The sequence below is a fragment of the Hydra viridissima genome, unplaced genomic scaffold, assembly GCF_058129835.1.
Source record: "Hydra viridissima isolate aposymbiotic clone 2 unplaced genomic scaffold, HvirCarnegie_v1 scaffold_16, whole genome shotgun sequence".
NCBI lineage: Eukaryota > Metazoa > Cnidaria > Hydrozoa > Anthoathecata > Hydridae > Hydra > Hydra viridissima.
In genome coordinates this window covers 8,213,295-8,234,413 of record NW_028324315.1, presented here as the reverse complement: position 1 = coordinate 8,234,413, position 21,119 = coordinate 8,213,295, and the positions used below count along the sequence as shown (strand labels likewise).

Below are 21,119 nucleotides of genomic sequence, written 5' to 3'. Positions count from 1 at the left end.
ACAATAACAATAATAATAATAATAATAAAAATAAAAATAATAACAATAACAATAATAATAATAATAATAATAATAATAATAATAATAATAATAATAATAGCAACAACAACAACAACAACAATATCAATAGTAATAACAATAATAATGATAATAGTAATGATAAGAATGAATGTTGAAGGTGATAATTCTAAGGGTTGAGTTATGCTTTGTCGAAAAACCAGGTAAAAATACAAAAAAGTTTGTGTGCTAAAATGAGCAAGGCAAGGGTTCCAGTGGTATTTGGACTTATATGCCATATGAAGGTGTCTAATTTTTTTATTGTGTGATGTTAGATACTAAAAGATATGTCAAAATTCTTAGTGATTATCTTTAGCCATCCTTACATATTCTTGATAAACCAATTAAAGACCTGGGGTCACTACTATAAAACTCATTCCGATCGGAATTCACGACCATTTCATCTGAAACCCGCTGAAATGAGCGGGTTGTTACTATAAACATATTTTTTCGGAATTTCCGCTAATTTCAGCGTAAAAACCCAATTAAAGTTTACGCGATCTTTGTGTAGCGGAAATCGTAAATCCGATAATTTGAGCTAGCTTTTTTTTTTAACAGTTTCTTGTTTTGAAAACAAAAACAAAAATCAAACTCAATCTCTAACATTTCTCATTGACAAAATTAGAATAAGTTCCGCATTTCATTTTTCACTGTCCACCTCGACAACAGATAATCAACAGTGGGTAAGAAATTTAAAAATGAATTTGGGCACGAACAAATTTCCTACTTTTTTCAGACCAAACTCTATTTTCATATGAATTTCTCCACAAATATCAAACACCAAGTTAATCATTGAATATTATTTGCAAAAGTAGAGACTATTAAGGTTAGTGTCACTAATAATGAAAGAAACTGCTTTGCCAATTACAAATACTTTTATCTAGATTTCTTAATATTGCAGTAGAACACACTGAATTTGAATATAAAAACTCAGAATTTAATTCTAGAATAGTTGTACTATATTCTATAGAACTATTTGAGTCTAATGTCAAAAACAATCTCATCCAGTGGTATTAGCTTTTGACTCCACATACTACTTTTGTTAGAATCTGTCACCTTCTTTGTAGTCACTTGTTTGATGTTGTCCCAGAAGTCCTACATAGTTAAATAATACATTTTAAGTTTGTAACATTTTACAACATTGATTACATCCTATACTATGATATTGCATTGTTGCAGTATTTTGCACCATCTAGGAACCATATACACCTTGGGCAATAGGTCACTTTTACTATATTAAAATATTGTCAGGTAACTAAAACTGATGCCTGGCAATTTTTATTTTAGTAAAAATGACACAAATTTTCCAACTTACAAAATGTGTAAATGGCATCTAGGGGTCAACATAGACAGGTGATACTAAAGCAATAGTTTTTATAAAGTAAGATTATCAAGGATATGATAACCACTGACTTTCTCTCTCCTACAAAACTTACACTAAATGATTAAAAAGAGAACTAAACTTTTCATGAGACAACAAATAAATTTGTTCGATTGGTCAGAGCAAGCTTGATTATTACTTTAATTTCTCCTAAAAAAATTTAAATAAATGGAATCGAATTGTTCAATTTTAGTTTGCTAGAACAACTTTTAGGATGTTTTTTGATGCTTTTTAAAGGTATTTATTGTTATTTATAGAGTAGTAGAAGTGGCGAAGGCTTCCTTTTAAGGGTTTATAATAGGTTGCATTCAGGACCAATACATTTTGTCTGGTCAAAATGGATCCTGCTTCTAACAAACCAAACTAACATCTCATGTGAATAAAACTTGGTAATCTAATTTTAAACTAGGTTTAGAATACTTTTGGAAATGTAAGAAATTATTACATGCCTCAGGTAGTAGATGTTTGGAATGGGGAGTCCATTTGCAACTGCTTTAGAAAAGATAGCCTCAGATGCCCAGGTTTTTTTCAAGATTGTTAACCTTTGGTGTTTTTGAGCCATCTGTGACTTTCCACCAAATCTTCTCATTAAAACATCTTTGAATTGTTTAATCCAGTCTGCCAAATCAATGACACTCGAGCTATGTAGGCGTCTTTTTTCTGTCCCCTTGGATAAAAAACATTAAAGCACATTAAATATAATGAACTATGTGTGAGAATAGTATTATGTATAGGGTCAACATAAACAGGCAACAATAACAATAAAGAACAACTTTGATGTAATGTGATGAAAATTTTTTTAACATGACATAATAATTTCACTACTTTAAAATTACTGTTTAATTGTGGCTGTGTGCCTGTCTTTGTTATGCCTTAGAAAAAAAAAATTTTTTTATTGGAAGTTCTATGACATATAATTATTGCCTTTGTGGTATGTCTATAACATAGGAAAATTACAGTGAAAAAATTACTTATAACTATTTAAGGTGGTCCACCCCAATTCAAATGAATTTCTTTAATATTGACTTTATATTTTTCAATTTAGTCTATTTATGTTGCTTTTTACTAAAAAAGAGTATTAAAAAAAAAAAAAAAAAAAAATCTTACAATTTGCCTCATTTATTCAACATTTTCCCTGTTTTGGTGTGTTTTTTAAAAAAAAGATTTCTCAGGAAGTAAATGACCCTTTTTAATGCCCTTTGGTATTTCAGCTACTAACATGTTTACTCAGGTACCCTAGCAGTTTTATCTATTTAACTGGAATATTTCAAAAGTTATAGGCATTGCCATAATGGTTCCTTGTTTTATCGTGAAGGTCTCACTGTTTGATGACCAAAAACACAAACTTAAAAAAAAGCAAAAATAAATATTCTGCTACCAGTCCTCTTCCAATATATTTTAAACAAACTGGAAAAATTTCAAAGAAAAAGAATAAGCTAATCAGGAGATATCTTTTTTTAACTTTATTTGATTCGCTAAAAAGCTAATGTGGAGAAAATCACAAAACAAAAATAAAATCTTATTTAAAAAGCTCCAGATTCATAAAATGATACAGGTTCTTCTTCTGCTTCTTTATCTAAGAACCCTTTTTTAATTCCTCTTAATTTTTGCCTTCTAACTTTGCATTTATTGGTGGATTTATAATTTCCTTTTGATATACGTAATGCATCATGTAATTTAGAAGCATCAATCATAAACCTCCCAGTGTTAACACCTAAAATTTTAAACACTTCTAAAACTCCTTGAAAACCATCATTAAACGAAATAATAGCTGAATTTAAAGATAGTTCTAAAGACCTTTTACTAACATATATATCTTTTGGGCATCTTTTCCATATAACACTATTCAAGCTTTCATTATTATTCTGTGTTTGACCATGAAGACACTTTTTTAGTAAATCTTGATTAGATAGATCTTTAAATATAGGAATTAAAACTTTGTGAATAGCTAATGGAAGGCTCAATTTCTTTTGATATTTAGATAAGTTAGTTAGTTTATCAGACTGCCACAAGCACCAGCTTGTTTTTGTCCTTGGGCAAAATTGATGGCGGACGTTTTCATCCTCAATGTCAGAGTTATGAAAAAGCACAGCCCATACGGATTTCTGCATATTGTAGAGATTGTCAACATTTTGTCGTATGGCCATGCCATAATAGTTTTGAAACAAATTTATTGCTTTGTCTGTGATGTTACCTTTGCCACTTAGACTAATTTGACCAAGTTTAATATCAATAAGTTTTTTCCCTTTTTGACTTTGGCGCAAGTTACGAAGACGAGTTCCCATTCGTTTTTGAACGTGACCAACACATTCTAGTTTCTCAATACTTATATTGCCATAGGGTTTTGAGGAAACAACATCAGTAAATGAAGAGGTATCACCATCCCCAATATATGAAGTGTACCTTAAATTATTCTTCATTATCGATCGAGAAAATAATATCACTGCCCCACATGATTCCATTGCTCCAGATGATTTTTCATGATTAGCATCACATACATGATTTAAACTCCAATGAAGATATCCAGGATTAAGGGTTTTTGTTTTCCAGTACAAACAACCTCTGCATTTTTTTGAAAGAACAATGGCATCTAAGCACTTTCCATTCTCTTTTGAAATTATGGTTACAATACCATTTAGTGATTGATGTCCACGCTTTTGCCAGGTACCATCAACAGATACCTGACAATTTATAGGTTCATTATGATCAACACAAAGATTCATTCTGGTCTGGAATGCAGCTCTAGTAGTACTTTGAATAGCAACAGTCTCATATGCTTTGTATAATTTGTTAGTCAAATAGTTAAAGTTTTTTGGCGTCATAGGAGGTGGCATAATCATCAATGCTGCAAAAGTACGCAAAGATTCATAACCTTTGCCAAGTTCTCTAAAAGCTACAATGGCATTAAAATTTACAGCTGCAACAGGTTTTCCTGGAGAGGTTAAGATTTTTTTATAACTTTGAAGAGATGTATCATACTTTGATATATATTCACATGTATCACATGATAACTGTAACTCGTATGAGAACCCATTTTTGTTTTGTAAATTGTTTTTTAGTAACAGCTTTCCATCATTTGAACAACACTCTTTACATATACAATTATTAAACATTGTTTTTAAAACTTTAAAGTTTATTATAATATTGTAATTATCCTCATCAAGCTCATTTTCTACATTGTTAAAGTCAACATTTTGTTGCAACTTTTTTTCACTTGCACTTCCTTTTTTGTTTTCAAAACTATGTATGCTTTGATTCCTAACATGTTGGTTACCTCGAAATATTCTTTTTTTAACATATTTAGTAGATCTTGGCATTTTTGTGAAGAACTTACAATTTTTACTTCTATTTAAAATTAAACTTTAAATGTCTGTACTGCTGTTGTCACTTTATATACCACTTTACAGTAAATGCACATCGCGATAGGCTTTTAAAATATAGCCAAAGTTATCAAAAACTCATGTAAGACTAAACAGTTTTATTTTTGTTATGTATTTATTGATTCTTGAAATGCTAATTTTATAATACTCTTTGAAAAATGGTTGCTATGGGCGTTGCTAGGTAAATAAAATATATCTATCCTATTAAAGAGATCAATTAGACCTACTAATATACTAATTCAACTAAAAAAAGTGCTCTAATTATGTTCTACAATAACTGAAATTAAAAAAAATCACTTAAAAAAAAAACTCAAAAAAATGTAAAAAGTACGTTTTGAATTGGGGTAGACCACCTTAATGGTTTTAATCGTTTAATAAAACATTGATTAGCTGGCCTTGTAAATTGATAAAGAACGTCTTAAAACTCCTAAAACATATGAACGTAGGACTGTGGTAGTTGCACAGAAAGATTTATAATTGGAAATAAGTATAATGTATATTTAAGATAAGGATATTGGGTTTACTTACATTTCTTTTTTGAAATTTGTTTTTCTTGTAGCATTTAGTTGAAAGTTTGCACAACTATCTATAATATAAACAGAACAAAATGGAAAAAAACAATGGATTAACTAGATAATATCTTTTTGGTTTTCATGAATCCGCTAATATTTTCGTCGGAAAGTTTTTACGATACGAAAAAAAATGTTTATAGTAGAGGCAATTAGGGATTATCGGGTTTACGCCAATTTTGTCGAATCCGATGAAATTCATCGGGTTTACGATTTTTTAAGTTCCGATCGGAATGAGTTTTATAGTAGTGACCCCTGGTTTTTCAGTAAGAAAACACCACATGTAATTGATTGGTTATAACAAAAGAAAATCAATACAACGACTTGGCTTACACGAGTCTAGACATCAACTGTATTGAAAATTTGTGATTCTGGTCAAACCAACAGCTTGTAAAACAACAATTATTCAACAAAAATGACTTAATTAAAACTGTAACTCATCATCTCAACAATGTTTCTTGAATTATTGCTCATAACTTGGTTGATAGTATACCAAATCACATAAATGAATGTATTAGAATAAAAGGAAATTTTTTCTAGATACAATTTTTTTTATTTTGAAGTTGATATTTAAGTTTAAAATTCTCCTTAACTTTCACTTTTTTTAAAATATATTTTAATACTTATGTTTGCAAGTTTTTTTTTGAAATTGTAATTATTATAACTTTTAAATTAAAAAAATAATTATTTTTAAAAAATCTTTTTTTTTTTTTTTAAATTATATTTCCAATTTAAAAAGTAATAAGTCCTCATTGAATTATTTGAATTTTTAATTAAAAATAAAAAAAAATTCTCTCTGATGCTTCACATAATAACATAACTGTAATTTGTTTTTTAACATTTTATAAAACAAAGCTTATTATAATTATTTCTTCAATCCTTATATAGCTTATTCTTTACTTTTATTCTTTTGTCATAAAAATTGATTTTACATAAAATAATTGAAGTAAAAATTATTCCTATTTTATTTGGAATTACTTAAAAAATGCAACATTAAATAAAAAAAAAACAGCTTATTTATTATTTATTATCTTTTTACTTTCTTAATATTTTTTTAAGTTTTATTTCTGCAAATAACTTCTTTAGAAAATAATTTCTTTCTATTATTTATTACACTCTTTGCTGCTGTTATGTCTTTTAAAACATTTAGTTATATAAATTTTAAATGCAAATTATTATAGAAAAATTATTATAAAAAAATGAAATACTATTAAATCGAGAAAATCAACTTCAATGAAATTTCATTAGTTCTGTTTATTTAGCATGGGTTAATTTTGTTTCTGCTAAAACATAAATTTTTTTCATTTTATTGCACTCTTTGCTGCTTGTATCTCTTTTAAAAGTCTTTTATTTGTCATTAAATTAAACCTATTATTTTTTTATTTGCATTTTTACTATTGAACTGCTATTGGCAACAAGTGTTGTGCAATATTATTATAAACACATAAGTAACAGATTTTTAAATTTAAGTGAGTTGCATAGAATTTCTAGCATAGCTAGTAGTATTAGAAATTATAATTATCAAAATTATTAATTTAATTATTTTAATTATTAAATTATTAATTATTGGTATTATAATTATCAAAAATCTAAAGTCTATTTAATTAAAAAAAAAGCATTCTAAAATAAAGCTTACCAATTTTATGCTGCTTTGCAACTGAAAATAAAATAAAGATAGTTATAATAGTTATTTGTGGAAATAACATAAAAAAAAAACAAGACATGCTAGAAATTTTAGAAACATACATATAGAGGCTATGTGTTGGTGCAAATCATTCCTTCCTATAGCTTTTAGAGATTTCTGTATATAAGTTATGTAATCATTTGGGTGGAGTTCAACAAGTTTTGTTAGAAATCTTTCCGTTTTAGACTTAGCTCCTCCTGTCACATCATGATCTATTTGCTCAACAATAGCATCCACATTATCACTACAACAAGTAAGACGTGCAAATCTTCTCCAATCTGTCACTTTCTCAATTATAATATTCTTTACTTTTGCATCTGCGTCTAAATAGAAACAGGTTAGCATTTGTAACTACATAAAGTAATAATATAGCTTACTATAATACATATTTCAATCCATTCTTACATTTTTAAAAAATTAATTACTTAAAGATGCAATTGTCACAAATTACTATGAAGACATAATTATTTGCAGTGCTTACACAACTATTTTACCATCCCTTTTAGTGAAGCTCTAACATTTACAACAAATAATACCCACTCATTAAAAAGTCACTTTAGGTAGAAAAGTTTTTCTCTTCATTCATCTACTACAAAGAACAAATTAAATGCATTTACAAAGTGCAGTCTTGAAAATGTCAGTGGTACACTAAGTTTCCATTCAGAACCCCTTCATCTGATCAAAAGTTATTAGAACATCATCCTATAGTTAAAAACAAAGCCAACAGTTGTTTACAGGGTTTTTAATTTGCTTTTTAAGCCTTCATCACAACAACCCTTTTGTCCCCTATATTATAACACTTATATTTTTATCAGAATAAAGGCTGTTAAATTTGCTAGAAAGATTAACGCCTTAAAGTGAGAAATTGTCAACAAAAAATACAAACGCAAAGCTTTAGAGCTGCATAAGCTCAACTTTAATCTAAAATTTTGTTTTGACTGCAAAACTTTTGAGTTTTGTCAAATTTGTCTAATAATTTTAGAAACTTGTAGGTTTTTACAAATACCAAACTTAATAAATGGAGAAAAAAAACAGAAATGGAAAAAAAACTATGCAAATACACATTTTTCTTTAATCCTTTAAAGGAATATTTCCAAGTTCAGTTGATCATTGTCATTTTCATTGTAAATTTCTTCTACACTGTATTATATCTACATTAAGAATTTCTTCACAAAGTAGATATAATAAAGATATAATGCACTGGTTTCAGTGTGTTAGTGAAAATCATGAAATAGTTACAAAATTTTTGCAAACTTTACAAATTGAATTTATTTTAACAATATTATCATAATATTGGCAAAAATACAATTGAAGTTCTGGTCATTAAACTTACAAAAACCTTAAACTCTTTTTGAAACTCAACATAGGTTGAAATTTTTAGAGAAGAAACTATCATCTGAATTTAAAACATTTAATCCTATCATGGCACTAATGATAGAAAAATTGGAGTCGGATTGCAAGAGGATTAGTTAAAAACTATTTTAATTTCACACTATTTTAATTCACACTATTTTAATTTCTAGCATACATACATACATACATACATACATACATACATACATACATACATACATACATACATACATACATACATACATACATACATACATACACACATACATGCATACATACATACATACATACATACATACATACATACATACATACATACATACATACATACATACATACATACATACATACATACATACATACATACATACATACATAAAAGTAGTAACATATTTATAAAAACAGAAAATAATCAAAGAAAATTTTGGATCATATTTTGTTTGTTTTAATAGTAATAATTATGCAAAGAAAAATTACAGTTCAATGGCATAAATTACTAGTCCAAATATTTTAGCCAAAACTCATAGTAATTTTTCAAGATATATTTAACTTATGTAACATTGAAAACTGTTTGAAATACTTTTAAACTTACAAATTAATTAAAAAACTTTCAGAAATTCTTGATAATAAAATATTTCATAATTTAAAACATTTTGAAGGTAAAAATATAAAAATATTTCTAAAAAATACAAAATAGTGAAAGTAGAAATTCTAAAACAAGTGCTTTAAATATACAAATATATATCATACCTTCTTGATCACAAGAGCTTGCTAGTGACTTGTTAGGGTCAGGAAAATTGTATAGATTATTATCAGTTTCTTGGAGGTCAACAATGCTTTGTTTAATAGTTGTTTTAACTGAAGTGTTACCAATTAAACCTAGAGTGTCAAAAGAATATGGTAAGTTTTAAAACATTCATCAAACATATCATCCAGTCTTTCCCAACCTTTTTATTTAATGACAAAAGTGTTGATTTAAAAATGTCAATCATTTTTGGTTGGTGTTTTAACATAGGTTATCCTAAAAGAAGAATACTAGCAGTTACAGAAAGTTCGTTATGAACAGAAAACTAAAATTGAACATTTTTGATTTTGTTGTTCAACAACACATTTTATAAATACAACACTTTAATGAAAAAATAGAAAATGTTCAAATTTAAACACAAAGTTGAGCACTCAAAAAGGGGGAAAATAACTTTTCTGATTTCATTTCTGATTTATTTACCATATAAATATAATTAAAACGCCAATTCAAGCTAAAACCTTTTTTTTTGGAAAATAGTAAAATTACTATGATGATATGTTTAGCTCAAACATTTTGTTGTGGTTTGGCAGCCATAACATAATTGTTCTTTTTCATTTCAAACACAATAAAAACTTTCTTTATAAGCTTCTAATAAAAATTTCAAGAAAAACTTTTTCATGAATGTTTTATGCTCATATCTTTTTATACTTCAAAAGATATGTATTTAAAACAGAAGCATGGTAGCAGAAAAAATTAAATTTTGCATTTTTAAATTTCTATTTTATCTTCGCTTTACTGCCACTACCAAAAAAAACATTATAACAAAAAAAGACCAATAAAAAAATGAAAACAAGCATGTTAAGTTGTCATCTATTTTTTTTTTTTTTCTTTTTTTCAATTTTTCAAATTTCAAAGTTGAAAAAACTGAAAAAAAAAATTACATAACAAAAAAGATCAATAAAAAAATGAAAAAGATGACAACATTTTTTCAAAAAAAAATGACAACTTGACAGTCTGACAATGAGACGCATTCTAAAAATTCAAAAGGTTAATTGTGTACTTTTCTTGGTTGCAGTTCTTTTTTTACACTTATCAAGAAAATATTTTTGCTTTCAAGCTGATTTTGTATTTTGTACTGTTCTTCATTAGCCTAACAAATACATGATGTGACAAGAAGTTCAACGCAAAAACAGTGATCTATGGCACCATTTCAAAAAGTTTTTGAGTGTGAACACAAAGCAGCTAATAGAGACTTTTGTAAATATTTTATGAAGACTGTTATATTTATTTCATAGATTGTTGTCAGGAACTGTCTTATGAACAGTGGCGGCTCGTCAATAGGGGCCTTAGGGGCCCGGCCCCACTTATATTTATTTAAGATAAAGTATTTGGTAATGTAATTATGTATTTATATATATCTAAACATGGAACTATTAGCCTAAACTATTTGCAGACAGGTTTTATAAAAATAAATAGTTCTAAGTTAGTTCTAATTTTAAACTATATTACTTTATAAGTAATATGTTTATTTGCAATTTATTCAAAGTATTGTAGCGTTATTTTAATTCATTGCCAATAACGGCTGGGCCGATTTTTACTGGCCCTATTTATTTTGTTTGTAGTAATATTATTTTTGATGCGCGCGCAGAATTTGTAGTGCTTTCAGATGGGACGAAAAAACGCACCGCAGGGCCTCATTGAACTGGCCCTTGAAGAAAAGAACCTTAAAAACATCGCTAAGTTCAAAAATTTGCGATATTTTTTGGTTAATATTTGCTGGCCCCACCAAAGTTTAATGTCACCGGCCGCCACTGCTTATGAATGAACTAAAAGTTGTAATTTTTTTGGTCTTATATATCAGTAAATCAATTGTAAGCTGTTTTATCTTAAATGATAAAGTGTTTTGGTAAGTTCTTTTCCTTCTAAATGTTCTAAGTAGACATTTAAATGTGGATTGATTAAAAATATTCATTAAATAATCATAAAAAAAAAAAAAAATCATATTTAATAAGGTTGGCTTCTTGCAAACAGCAACAAATGGTTGAGCTGACACAACTACGATACTGTTCTTCAATTTTGATTTTCATTTCATGAGAAATTAAAAGAGGGTCTTTTTTAGATATGCTAGCAATTTGGCGATCCATATTAGTTAAAGTATTTCTTGGCCATGGCTTTTGAACTTAATCATCAGTGGTATTCATTTCTCAATATTTAAGACAGTTTTGAACCAACTTTCTGGAACCTAGTTGACGCAAAATTTGAGAAATACGAAGTTCATTTGATAGCATATTTAAGATTAATTTTATTTTTTACTACAGAGCAATTTTTGTTTTACCCCATGTTCAGTTACTACATTAAACAAATTAAATGTACAAATATCATTTAAAATACCTTGTTCCAGTTCTCACTTAAGAATTTTATTAAGGAACTCAAATTTTTATTAATAAATGGGATTCTTCACTAGCATCTGCTATTTAATTGAGCACGCCCACATAACAAAATTTGACAATAAAAGTTTTTATTGTCATTGTATTTACATCCAAACAATAAAGCAAGTTCCAGCTTGTAAATTAACAAAAAAAAAAGAAAAGAAATGGTATTAAAATTAACAACACAGAAATACAATATAAAAGAAAATATCGTGGGGTTTGCCATTTCTATGATCACCACTGTATATATTGAATCTTTGTATTTCATAAATGTAAAAGTTTTAATAGTTTTACTCGTAACAAAATGATTTGTCTAAAATTAATTTTTATTAAAAATGAAACACTAATAAATCTTTACTTAAGACTCATGATATTTTCTCCACATGCATAACATTTTGTATACTTTCTGACTTAATAAAAATACAAAAACTCAGAGCTTTATCTAGCTTGAAACATGTTTAGGTGGTAGCTTTGTCCATTTGAGGTTTAACAAGCTTGTGACTTTAAAAATATACTTAAGAGTGTTACCAGATTCACTTCTGATTTTCAATCTTGTAAGGTCAATATCTTTCGGAAAACAGCTAATACTAATTATTCTATGTAATAAGTTGCTAATGTCAAAAGTGCATTCTTTACACATGAAGTTAACTTTTTAGTGTTTGGTAACATGGAGACAGAAAAATATTTATAAGAACAGCAAAAAATTAAGAAAAATTTGCAGTTGCTAAACATTAAAAACACTGAAGAAAACTTTATCTTATGCAACCTCTTTTTTGTTTAGTTATATAAGGAAATATGTTAATATAAGGAAATATGTTAATATAGTAAAACTTTTCCAATAAATTTTTTAAGAGAAGACTACAGTCTTAAAGTAGCTTAAAGTTTTTTAGTATTAATATTTTTGTCAGAACACAGAGAAAACTTTATTCATTAAACTTAAGTAACATTTGTTCAGTAACAAATGTTTGAAAAACTGAAGCTTTGAAGTTAATTCTTCGATCATATAAACTGATAGATACGCCGCGCATAAACTATTTTGAAGCCAACATCTTTTAGCGCGTGACGTCACGTTTGGGCAAAAAAAAAAAAAACACGATAGAAACGAAATAAAGTTTTTAGAATAGAAAACTTAACATTAAATGTTAATTTTTGTATTAAATCTTATTATTATTTTTTATTAAACATTATTATTAAATTTATTACTATTTTGTATTAAATTTAAATGCATTCATAAATTTATTAGCATAAAAAACGTAACAGTTAATACAAAGTTATGTGTTATATAATGCGTTACATTAATATACAAAATAACTTCTTATTGATTCGAAAATAAAATTTGCTTTGTTAATACACTTCGTATACGTTTATGTCGTAAATCGTTGATCGATTCGGCTTTGTGGTGCAATCGTATCTTTAAATATTTAGCGATAATAATTTTGACTAAAGATATTACATGATTACCTTGAGGATCTTCATCAAACATATGATCATGCAAACATTTAAAAACAGATTTGTGCATATTGCGCAAACATTTGATTACTAATATTTCCATTAAGTTCTTTTTATTTAAATTATTTGTTTGCTCAAATATTCTAAATTCTTTTTCAGCCAACTTGCATAAATAAATAACGTCAGGTGATACGTTTATATGGCCGCTCTTTGGATTTAAGGAATACTGTTTCAGAGTCACAAGTGTAGAAGTATTTTCATCTGAAGTTAAAGCACAAATACAAGGATTACATTTTACAATTTGTATAACTTGCCGAACTACAAACCCAGCAATTTAGCTTACAACATCAACAACGTAAAATGACAGTGTTTCAAATTCAGGAAACTTATAATACATATGATCATTTAACTGACTTTCAAAAATATCATTACCATCCTTTAAATTAGCATCTAAACATTGAATTCCTGATGGTATAATTCGAGACTTATGGTTGCTGCTTACAGTTAAAATTGATATTGGTGTTTGATCTAAGCAATTTGCATTTTGAGAACCAGTCACTTCACAATGAATCAAAAGACATTTATATGCACTTTCAAATTGGCGAGCTGTCGGATTGTTATTATGACCACTGCGACTACGAATAGCACTAAAAAAAACTTCAAGATGGTCTTGAGAAAATTTATATGCTAAAACATATTTCAATATTGGTTCATTGCTAATAACATTTTCTTCATAAATTGACTTCAAAGAATTCAGACTAATTATCATGCCTAGAAAACCCATTTTTCTTCCTGCTGTATACATAAATTGTCCATCTGGTAATTCTTTAAGGCTTTTCAGATATTTAATTATTTGATCAATTCGTAAAAATTTTTTTTCTTTGTTCCAATTTTGTATCCCACACTTAAAACTTTTGGCTAGTAAATTCCGGCTATTTAAAATATCGAATGCATCATTAATATTTGTAATGAAAGTTTCAGTTGGTTCACTATTCTTAAAATTTAAAGGGTGGTTTGTTTGTCTTAAATACTTTAATGCCTTTGCCACACTTAAACTGAAAGTCTGAGCTGCAACTTTCACTTTCATTTTTTCCTGTGTCCAGTCAATGTGTCGATTTCTAATATTTGTAGCGATGTGCAGACCTTCACTATTCTGTATATCTACTAATTTCTGTAAGTATGACCACTCAATAGAATTTCCATTAGTGTCATAGATTGCTGGTCTACTTGCTAATGTATTTCTTATGAGCTTCAACATATGTGGAGGATCAGGTAAAATGTGTATAGGACGATTTGATATAGGATGAGGAAACCAAGTCTTCATATTTTCAATAGAAATATTGGATCCTAAAAAATTTGCCATACTAATATTTGAAGCAATTCCATCAAATGTTAGTGATATGACTTCCACACCACTTTCATAAATAAATTGTAGACAACGTTTAACAATATTAGCTTTTTCATAACCACCTAAACCATCAATTAAAAAATACGCAACAGGAAGTTTCCAGCGTCCATTCACACAGTTTACCATGAAAACTAGAGCTTCTTTTGCTTCGGGTAAATTATCATTATTAATATCAGCACCAAAATCAACATAACCAGAAAATTTATGGCCTGTCCATTCAATTTTTTTTCTAACGGCCATCTCATCTAACATCAATGAACAAACAACACGTTGATCAATTTTCTGAGCCTCTTTTACTTTGCTATGAAGAGTAACTAAAGCTTCTTTACTAAATCCAGGGGAACAGTCAACACTTTCATACCATTTTTGTATAGTTCGTGGATGAGGAAGAGCATTATTAAATATTTTCCTAACATAACTGTATGCTTTAGCAGAATAAAAATTTAATGTTAAAGCAAAGCTCCTTAATTCTGGTGGGTAATGCTTTTTAATTTTTCCTTGTAAAATCCAACAAAATAATTGTTTTGTAGACTCAGACATAGTTCCCTGTAATTAAATAGATCAAATGAATTTATATATCCATACAATAAAAATAAATAGCAACACACAGTATATAACATGATAAATAAACAGTTAAAACCTGTTCTATTATGTCACCAGTAAATAAAACTATTCCTACTGTAATTATATGGTTTGAATTTAACTGTTGGCTAATGATTAATGTAGTAAATTTTATATCATAAAAATTTATTAAATTAAAACCATATTTCAACAGTAGGCCAGCTAAAACAAAATAAAGGCAAAGATAGAACTAAAAAAAGTCACAAATATTTTAGAGACAAACAGCAATTATGGTCAAAAGAGTCAAGAAATGCAAGTGTTTCATAACCATTCTTATCACAAAATATATATCATACCATTAGTGTAGTTCATATTTCTTCAGAAATCATACTTTTTGATTTAACATGACTAAGAAATAAATGTAAGTCTTTAATCCTTTTTATTAGACGACGCTTGGATTGTTGAAGCATTTTAATTGTCTTTTGTTTAACAGCAAGTTTACTTATAGTTAATTTTAAAAACTTTTTGCTATTCTCTGGTGTTATTATATCATTTTCATCAAAATCACCAATATACCGTTTACCATTGGTAGTAGGATTGATTTGACATTTTTCAATATCAATCTTCCTAAAAACATGTAGGTATCATATGTCACAAAAAGTAAACTTAAACATTTTAAATCAATGCCATCGTAAAAGTTGCAGTTACATAAGACTTACTGTATAGAATCATTAGTGATATTGCTGTCAACGTTAATGATATAATTGTCAACACTATTGTTCCTAAAAATATGTAGGTATTATATGTTACAAAAACTTAACTCAAATATTTTAAATAAATGTATGCTATTATAAAAGTATTAGTTATAGTATTGTAAGATAGACTTACTTTATTAAATCAGTAGTGATACTATCTGAAATAATATTTTGTCTGTTTTTTGATGGTTTTCTAGGATTACTAATTTTTCTTAAATGTGTTGGAAAATCAAATATAGAAGGGATTGCATCATTTTTTAATTTTTTTTGTGAACTCCAAGGACTTTCATTATAACAGTCACTAGTGAAATGTTTACCACAAAGTTTAGATTGTTTACTAGGGGTAAAACCATCCCTCCTCATAACTTGTATCCATTTCCTCCTTAATTCCACATCTTTTGGAAATCTATCAAAAAAAAAAATGAAGTATTTAATAGTTGCATTAATATAATAAACTAATTTATTTTCAAAAATATAAGATAGGAAATTAGTTTAAGAATAATTTTTGGCTACTTACCCATGAAAAGTAACCCCTTTAGTATATCTTTGAGTGCAATTATATGCAACCATTTCCGTTATATACCTATATTCTATTCGAAAATTTAAATTTAAACAAAATAATATACATATCAAATATTAAAACTTGATAAAAAGTATTAAATACATCTAGTTATTTATGTCCTAAACCGATATTACAAATTGTTAAATGGCCAAACGTGACGTCACGCGCTAAAAGATGTTGGCTTCAAAAGTGTGTTAATAAAAATTACGGTAAGGCGTATCTATCAGTTTATATGATCGAAGAGTTAATTAAACAATTTTAATAAGTTTTTATTAAATGCATTTTTATCTTTTAAAGTTAAGTAACAACTTTAGGAAAACAGCATTCAAAAAATGAATAACTTAGTGATAAAAAATTAACATAAATATTATGCTTGAAAATTCCATGGACAGTTTTAACTAAAGGTTTTCTTATCCTAATCATTAATCTTTTTTTTTTTCAAAAAAAAAAACAAAAAAAAAACAAACTATAACTGAATCATTATAATATTGCACTATAAAAATTGTAAAAATCATAATGGTTTTTGAATATCCTGTTACTTAATACAACCTCTATACTATGTGCATTACATAACATTATATTACATACATAAAAATATAATGTCCAATTTGCATCTACATAACATTATATTTTACACATAAATATACAATGTCTAATTTTCACATATAAACAGACACATGCATAACATGTAAAGAAAAACACAAATATACACATTCATACATATACAAACATACAAAATATTTTAATATTTTTTTTTTATGTAACAGTTTATCCCAGGTTGCTTGTAGTTTTAACAATGTGTATTTGTTTATAATTTATACATGGTTTTGAGTATTGACAGTGCTCTATTATTTATATACATGTAGTTTTCTAGGTAAGTATTATATAAAAAATTATCAATATTTGTTAATAATAAAAGATAGTGAAAAGTGAAAATCTAAAACAAGTTTTACAGCTATTTTGTCATAAAAACTAATATTCTTTTTTAATAGTAAAATAAAATTCTTTAGCATTTCTCATACCTTCATATTCCGAAGAACTTGCTAGTGACATATAGTGTGTTTTTGCTTTCTTAGGTGTCAACAATACTATGTTCTCATCATCTGCTTTGTTCTTGTCATCTGCTTTAGGACAACAAGTGTTACCCATAGAATCTAGTGTGCCAAAAACAAAAGACTGACTAACACAACAAAACCTGCAATAAACTAGAAATGAAAAGGTGGCAAGTAGAAGGGGGAATGAATTTGTAACAGATAATCAAAAACTTATTTTGATATTAAAACAAAATTTTTTTTATAATTTCCTGTAAGTGAATGTTATTAAATGAGTATTCGTATTAGATAGCTTCTATATTATACTCACTGTTATTTGCTACTAAATCTAGTAAAAACAATCCGAGAGTGTTTCTTTGAGAAAAGTTCAATGAACAAAAAACAAATTTTCTTTTTAACACAGCATTAAAAATCATCAATCATGTAACTTAGAAATGATATGTTCACAAAGAATGGTTTTCATGAAAAACTCTCTTAAATCAAATACTTTTTCTACCTAAATAATTTTATTGTTAAAATACCAGTATGTAATTATGTAACATAATTTGAAAAATATGAATATATAGTTGGCTTGTTACTTGTACTTTGTCAAGTGGAACAGACAAATCAAGACTTTCCTGTAAATTAAAGAGAAGAAATTCATTTGCAAATCAATTAACCTAATGAGACTAGCACTTTAATGAAACATTTTTAGTTATTAACTTATTCTATTCACTTTAATTTAGGTCAGTAAATCACATGTGAAAGTGATTGCTTCTAAATGTGCTATTACATTTACAGTAAAATTGCTAGCATACTCCATCTCTATTACTTATATCCCTTTTCAATTCCTAAAAACAACTCATCCCTAAAAAAAAACCTGCTGAGCATTCGTTTTTGATTTTTCCATTAACAATGAAGTACAAGTTTCTTTAAATTTTGTAATATAAATTGGAATTTGTCAAGTTTGTTAAAGTAGAACTCTTTAAGAGTTTAAAACACCAAATGAATATGGTGTGGCAAGTTTACAATCATAAATCATTTTATTTTCAAAAAAATTTTAATAAATTTAATCAAATAGCACTTCTGTGTTGAAACAAAATAATATAAAGTATGTGGCATTTTTAGATTTCTCCGCTAATTTGTTCTGAAGAATTAATGAGTATGCTTATTTCTATCCTTGGTATGATGACATTTCACATGTCATATTATTTTCACACAACTACAGTGTCATGTGCACTTAACAGCCCACTTGTATTTTCAAAGTTTTAAAAAAGCAATGCAATAAAAAAAACAAAGATAAAGGGAAAGTTTTAAATAGGTAATCTTATATTTATGGTTCAGGAAATAATTTCCAGGTTGTAAGTGAGAACTTGCTAACATGCTAGGGCCAGTAATATTGTGTAGTGTATTAGTACTTTTTTAGGTATCAACAATGCTTTGTTCATCAATTTTTTTATCTGGAGTGTTAAACCATTGATCCAAGTGTGTCATAAGTGATAATTTTTTGTAAAATAATATAATTTTAATACATATATTTTTAAATGCTTTATACATATGACCAAGGTAAATATATTGAGTCATTTTGTAAATCGGCAACCTAGCTTTAAAACCTTTGGCTTTATATTATTAGTTTTGACATAATGAAGTTTTTATTTGAAATAGTTTTTAAGTGTAAACTTAGTTTTTTTTTGGAAAGCATAAAGCAGCTTTATAAAAACTTTTGTAAATATTATATGAAGACTTATATAAATATTTAATGTAGACTTTTATTAATATTTTATGAGTCTTTTAACATTTAATAACTTTTATAAATATTTTATGACTTTTAAAAGTATTTTATGATGATTTTTATAAATACCTTTTTAGGTTGTTGTCAGGAACTGCCTTCGGAAGGAACTTAAAGTTATGATGTTTTCTGGTCTGTATATCAGCAAATCAGTTTTAAGTTATTCAATTTTAAATGACAATTTGGTTTGGTAAACATTTTTCCTTCTTAATGCTCAAAGCTTAAAAAAGGCTAAATGTGCCACGAGTAATAACATTCTTTAAAGAACCAGAAAAAAATTAATAATAAAAAAAAAAAAAAATTTAGTAAAGTTTGGGAAAACCTTTCTCAAACCCAGCCAGCAAAACCCTCCAGTCAGCAAAAAGCAATATTTATTAAAACTAGATGCCTACCTAATCGTCAGTTAATCTTTCTCAAGTAAAAGAATGAAAAGAGTGTGAAGTCATGCACTGCACTGACAATTTTGACTATTACCAAAATTTTGACCGCTCCCGAAATTCCTGCGGTCATGGATACTTAAGTGACAGACATAAGAAAGAACGATGTTATTATGTCCAGGCTCCAAGAGTGTGAAATCAAAAGCTTTTTCCCTTCAAATATTTTCTCAAATAATTTCACAACTAGACATCTTCCGAAAAATTGTAAGTTGGGAATATTTTCTATTACAAACAAGATTCACTTGTCATAAAATAATCTTAAAGTAGTAGATTTAAAATAGGGGTTAGGCGCCAGTGACCGTAAAGATCCAATACCATTGAGCCTCCATTTTGCATCTACTAACAACCATTGACATTTTAGTTAGCACATAATGACCACCACAGTGTCCGTACATGTGAAAATAAAAAGGCTAGGAAAAAATTAAAAACACAATATTGGTGGGCTCGAAAAGACCATTATGAGTATTAACTCATACAAACTGCTCACTAAGTAAACCATCTTCGTAAGACTGCAGTTTTCAACAGGTACATATAGCAATTACCCTCCTCACCCGCGCTCAAACGTGTTGAGGATTGCTTGAAACTACTTTTAAGCCCTCAATGAAAACCCTTTGGAGGAGGATGATTGTACTTATATTCTTGATTACAAAAATGTAAAATTTGAAATCGTCTATATACGTCCGTGAAAGAAAACTTGATTTGAAATTTTCCTCTCTTTAAAAATAATTTAAGATCAAAGCATTAGATCTTATTTGCATTTTTACAGCATATATGAATAAAAATGTCAGTAGAGTTTTCCATGGACACTAAAATAGCAACCTTTCAAATTAATGTGCTCTCCTGAAATTTAAAATATTTTAATGTTAATAAGGAATTTTTTCGGAAAATTGCGATTATCCTGTAAATTTACCTTTTTAATTTGCCCTGTATAGAACAATATTTTATGAACATTTCTTAAAAATACCTAGCTCGAAAAGAACTCATGAAGACTGTAGAAAAATAGTTTGCCTCCTTTGCATGAAAAAGTGTACAAGAAAGTTGAATGAATAACCTCAACCTCAAAGTTGAATGACCAATTCACTAAAACACTTGAAATTGTGCATAACACCAAATTCAACTTTTTACACTCACGAGTTCCAAAAAGTATTTGTGACACATGTGGGATTGCTCTTGGAAAAAAGAAAATGGTGAGAATGTTGCACTCCCTCTAATGTTTTAGTTTAACACCATAAAAGTTCGACCTTCAACACATGAATATAAATGTGACTGCCTGATCTGCCAAATAGGGCGTTTAAAGTTCTATGAAAAACATCCACTGGAGCCTTCCTCAAAACAACCTCAACCATTATCAAACCAAAGAAGATGTTCTGTTTGTTTATCCCTTTTTCGAAAAGGAATTCCACATAGCTGCAATAACTTCTCATTTTGTGAAAATATGTCAGCGAGCAAATTGAAGCTTCAGTTGTTGCTGCCAAAGAAGTATCTCCACGTGGAACTGTCAAACTTGCACAAAGAAGAGTTGGCCGCCT

At 27.7% G+C, this 21,119-nt stretch overlaps 1 protein-coding gene and 1 long non-coding RNA gene across 2 annotated transcripts; both read right to left on the bottom strand.

The window, feature by feature from the left end:
- Positions 1–523: 523 nt before the first annotated feature.
- Positions 524–5,789, bottom strand: LOC149877909 (uncharacterized). The gene is made up of 3 exons (XR_016447881.1): positions 5,347–5,789; positions 1,888–2,105; positions 524–1,152 (listed from the first exon to the last, which is right to left on the bottom strand). It is a non-coding gene; the product is annotated as an uncharacterized LOC149877909 (long non-coding RNA).
- LOC149877910 (uncharacterized) lies at positions 2,592–5,340 on the bottom strand. The gene has a single exon (XM_090073690.1). The coding sequence runs from the start codon at positions 4,753–4,755 to the stop codon at positions 2,962–2,964; it is 1,794 nt and encodes a 597-aa protein (XP_089929816.1). The 5' UTR covers positions 4,756–5,340; the 3' UTR covers positions 2,592–2,961.
- Positions 5,790–21,119: the final 15,330 nt, after the last annotated feature.

Bases quoted from the DNA above. Each gene is read 5' to 3' on its own strand.
- LOC149877910 (XM_090073690.1), bottom strand. From the start codon at position 4,755: ATGCCAAGATCTACTAAATATGTTAAAAAAAGAATATTTCGAGGTAAC.